The 5,286-nt window shown below is 37.9% G+C and overlaps 1 protein-coding gene across 1 annotated transcript; it reads left to right on the forward strand.

Annotated features, from left to right (window-relative positions):
* Positions 1-2,292: 2,292 nt before the first annotated feature.
* Positions 2,293-3,037, forward strand: LOC109207494. Its single transcript, XM_019370426.1, has 2 exons — positions 2,293-2,485; positions 2,568-3,037. The coding sequence occupies exons 1-2, from the start codon at positions 2,293-2,295 to the stop codon at positions 3,035-3,037; spliced, it is 663 nt and encodes a 220-aa protein (XP_019225971.1).
* Positions 3,038-5,286: the final 2,249 nt, after the last annotated feature.

Here is a 5,286-nt window from a genome sequence, read left to right on the forward strand (position 1 = left end):
TATATATATATATATATATATATATATATATATATATATATATATATATATATATATATATATATATATATATATAATAAATTTTGAATCCATTAAATTAGATGTGATATGGTAAAATTGTGAATCTGAACTCATAAAATTCAAATCCTGAATGCGTCTCTGGACATATAGGTGTTATGATCGAAATAATTAGGTGTTATAGAAATTTTGGCGGTCTTCTTCTTCAGTCCTCTCGGCGTATGTTAAGCTAACGTACGCCGATCTCGGCTATGGCTGGAAAGAAGGCTCGAGGTAGACCTAAGAAGCAACAAATTAAGGTTGATGACAAAATTCCAAAGCTAAACACCATAGGAAGGAACTCAGCAGTGGTTATGGAGTCTATTTTTGGAGCTTCGAAGATGCAAGCCAGATCTGTCAATCTCCCACAGATGTCCTATGGAGAAGCTTCAGGATCAGCTAGTCAACAACAGAAAAAGGCAAATCAAAGCCCAATCCCCATGCATGTCGACCTAAGGGGTAGTGTCACACCCCCCCTACTCGAGCCGCTACTGTTCCATTGAAGAGCAAGGAGTAGCAGGAAGTTGTATCTCAAGCTCCTTCACCTGTAGCAGTCACTATTCCATTACCGGAGGATCCTAAGGAGTCTATTTGGGCCGGAGTACTAACAGGTAACAGATCTACTGCTAATGGTATGACATTGAGATACATAACTCCTGAAATTGTAGAAGGAAACCTAGTGGCTAAGCTTGAAAAAAACAAAAATTGAGAAGGAAAACTTGAAATGGAAGTGTGCCTTAATAGTGTATGTCATAGCATGGCTTATATGAAAGAAATTATGTGTGCTGGTCCATACAGAGTGAACAATAGACCTTTGATAATGAAACATTGGTCTGCACAGTTGATTTTGGCTCAGAATTCTTGATAGAAATACCTTTATGGGTAAGGTTTCCTAAGCTGCCTATGAACTGTTGGAGTGGCAACTCACTGAGCAGAATTGTAAGCACCATAGGAATTTCAATGTTTGCAGACGAGTACACTGCCAAACAATCTAGAATTTCCTTTACTAGAAGCCTTATTGAAATAAATATTACCAAGCCCTTACCAAGAAGGTTACCAGTTATGGATGACTCAGGTGCTATATTTGAGCAGGCTGTTGAATATGATTGGAAGCCAGAGTTTTGTGAAAGGTGTCTTAAAGTTGGGCATGACTGTGCAAAAATTCCCAAAGAGGGAGTTAACCAAGATCAACAGCCCAAGAAAAGGAGACCACCACCAGTGAAGCAGATATGGAAAACTAAAGAAACAACAGTGGCTTCTACTTCAGAGGAAAGCCAAAAACAGGTGGAAGAATCAAGCAAAGAAGTAGAGTGTACTTCTGAGCAACCTGAGAATATGGAGGACAAACAACAAGCAGAGGAAGGCCCAAAAAGACAATTAGAAAAAGGGAAGATTGCAGTTGGGATCAATGGGGTTCCAATGACCTATGCTAAAGCAATACTATCTCCTATGAAACAAGGGCCACAACAACAAACAAGTTTAGATGTGATGCTAACTTGAAACCACATGTCACAGGTGGTCAATCTCATCACACCTAATGTCTTGGATGGTGTGGAACATAAGGGGTACCAACAAGAGATACAAACACAAAGAGTTGTGTAACTATATAAAAGAGAATAATATAAAGTTAGTTGGCTTAGTAGAAACTAGAGTTAAGAAGGGTAAGGCTGACCATATAGCTCAGCTAGTGGTACTAGGATGGTAAACAAGGTAAAATTATGATCATGCACTTAATGGGAGGATTTGGATGTTATGAGATCCTAACTTTTATAACATAACAGTGCTAGATCAATATGCTCAAATAATGCATTGTAGTATAGTTGGCAGAAAGAATCCAATTAACTGCTTCATGACAATAGTCTATGGATTCAACACCAATGATAAGAGGAAACCATTATGGCAACAGTTACAAGCCCTAGCAGCACAAAGCACTAAACCATGGATCATCCGGGGAGACTTTAACTCAGTTTTGACAATACAAGATAGGCTTTTGTGGTAATCCAGTCACAAGCAATGAATGCAAGACTTTTCAGACTGTATGCATGTGTTAAACTTAAATGAGTTACCTTGGAAGGGGCATTTGTGCACTTGGTCAAACAAGCAACAAGGTGTTGATCGAGTCTATAGCAAAATAATAGAGCTATAGGAAATGACGACTTGATGCAAATATATGGGCATATGGAAGTAGAATACAGACTCCCATTCATATCAGATCATGCTCCGATGGTAATAACAATGAGGAGAGCAGGACCAAGTGGTAAGATTCCATTTGGATTCTTTAATGTATGGGCTGACCATCCAAACTTCATGGCATTGGTAGAAGAAGTATGGAAAGAACATCATAATTCAGATCCTACGAAGAATGTTTGGTACAAGTTGAATACTCTAAGGCCATTACTGAAGCAATTAAATAACGCAGAGTTTAGAGGTATCAAAGAAAGATTGGAGCAAACTAGGAATAGATGCAGGGGATATAAGATCAAATGTTTAGCTGCTACTCAATGAACTAGTTGCTAAAGAGAAACAACTCTTAGAGAATCTGAAAAAATGGTCATTAATAGAAGAAAACATACTTCAACAGAAAGCTCGAGCTAAATGGATAAGATTAGGAGATGCAAACTCCAAGTATTTTTCAGCAATTATGAAGGAAAGAAGACAAAGAAAAGTCATCACAGAACTTGTCAATGCTTTTGGAGATAGGCTAACATACGATCACCAGATCCAAGAAGAGATCATTACCTTTTATAAATCCCTGATGGGATCAGCTGCAACCCAATTACCTGCAGTAAACAAACAGGTGATGAAAAATGGACCAGTGCTCAATCATATGCATCATATCGGTCTCTGTGCTGAAGTTACAGCCCAAGAAATATATGAAGGGATGTGTGCTATTGGAGATTATAAAGCACCAAGAGTAGATGGATATAATGCCTTATTCTTCTTGGCCTCTACTAAAAGCAGAAATTTGTCAAGCAATTAAGGAATTCTTTCAAACAGGGAAGTTATACAGAGCAATCAACTGCACAACTATCACAATACTTCCTAAAGTTCCTAACCCATCAAGCATCAAAGAATACAGACCAATAGTTTGTTGTACAGTACTATATAAACTCATTGCCAATGTATTGGCCAACATAATTCAGAAAGTCATTGCTTCAATAATCTCAGATACACAAGCAAGGTTCATCCCAGGTAGAAAGGTGGCTGATAATGTCTTTCTTGCTCATGAATTGGTCAAGGCTTATTCAAGGAAGAACATTTCACCAAGATGTCTCATCAAGGTGGATATCCAAAAGGCTTATGACACAGTGGATTAGAGGTATTTACAGCAAATGCTAGAAGGTTTGGGCTTCCCAAACAAATTCACTAAGTGGATTATGGAATGTGTGACAACTGTTAACTATAGTATACTCATTAATAGAGAAACAACAAAACCATTTGATGCAGCTAGAGGGCTGAGGCAAGGGGACCCAATGTCCCTTTTTCATTTGTTATAGCAATGGAGCACTTGAGCAGACATTTGAAGACTTTGAAGTAGGAAAAGATATTCCGTTATCATCCCATGTGTTCAAGGCTGGATTTAACTCACTAGAGTTTTGCGTATGATCTCTTACTATTTGTAAGAGGAGATGCTACATCGGTAGCATTACTACATGACATATTCAATATTTTCTCACCAATATCAGGTCTTAAAGCTTACCTAGCCAAAATCTCTATTTACTATGGAGGAGTCAGCCTAGAAGTGAAGCATAAGATACAGTAAATGCTAGGTTATAGTCAATGATCCCTCCCTTTCAGATATCTGGGCATACCACTTGACACAAAGAAACTCTCTGTAATGCAATGGCAGACACTCATTGACAAAATAGTGGCAAGAATATCTTCTTAGACAGCAAAGAATCTCTCATATGCAGGCATAATCCAATTGGTGCATCATGTAATCTTTGGTATTCAAGCTTATTGGGCATAAATCTTCATCATACCATCTAAAGTTGTCAAAGCAATAGAGGCCTACTGCAGAAGCTATATGTGGTCGGGGCAGAATGTAATCACTAAAAAAGCTTTAGCAGCATGGGACAAGATGTGTGCACCTAGAGCAAAAGGGGGACTTAACTTGATCAACTTGGCATTATGGAATAAGGCAGCAATCATAAAAACATGTTGGGAATTGGCGAACAAGAAAGATAAGCTTTGGATCAAATGGATCCATAGCTACTACATCAAGGATCAAATCTTTGCCATCATGAAAGCACCAAAACAGGCATCTTGGATGGTAAGGAAAATATTTGGAGCAAGGGGTAACCTGGATGGCATCAGTAATAGCCAAGCTAACCAAAGGAATGTAATCAAACAGGTTTACCTGCAATTAATAGGAGATCTGCCTAAAGTCCATGGAAAGGTTTAATGTATCAGAATAAAACACGACCAAAAGCAACCTTCACAATGTGGCTACAAATACAGGGAAGACTGCTCACTACTGACAGATTGAAGAACTGGGGAATACAAATGGATGATACATGCTGCTTTTGCAATTAACACCAGAAACAAGGGATCACATCTTTGCAGAATGTGCATATGGTAGAAATATATGGTTCAGACTCATGCAATGGTTACAGGTGCATCAACCAGTTACAATATCATGATCTGAATGGTAGAACTGGTAAAGAAAACAAAGGGGCAATCTCAACTGGCCAGGATACTCAAACTAGTATTTGCAGAATATACACACACAGTTTGGATTGAGTGAAATACAAGGATATTTGAGAAGAAAGCAACAACATGGGATATCCTTTCAAGGAGAGTGGTCTGCATGTGCAACATTAGAGCTGAGGGTTATACTCGTGTCTTTTTAACAAAATATAAATACTGAGTAGTTAGCTTGAGAGAGAAATGTACAAAAGAGATTAGGAAGTAGGGAAGATATAGAGAGAGTTATTTTTTCCAGTAAGAAAGTAGGCCGTGGTGATCTATTGCTTTGTAAATATTTACATTGGTGGTTAATATAAAGATTTAATTACCAAAAAAAATAATTAGGTGTCATGCGGAAGCTAGTAAAGCAAACTTTGAGCGATGATGAATAGCAAACTTTGAGCGATTATAAATCAGACAACAAAATAGAAATATACCAAAAGAGACACAAATATTAACGTGGTTCGTTCAATTGAACTACGTCCACAGGCGGAGATGAGCAATCCATTATATAAAAGAAAGTATGGCAAACACATATGG

The sequence above is a fragment of the Nicotiana attenuata genome, unplaced genomic scaffold (genome assembly GCF_001879085.1).
Source record: "Nicotiana attenuata strain UT unplaced genomic scaffold, NIATTr2, whole genome shotgun sequence".
Lineage (NCBI taxonomy): Eukaryota > Viridiplantae > Streptophyta > Magnoliopsida > Solanales > Solanaceae > Nicotiana > Nicotiana attenuata.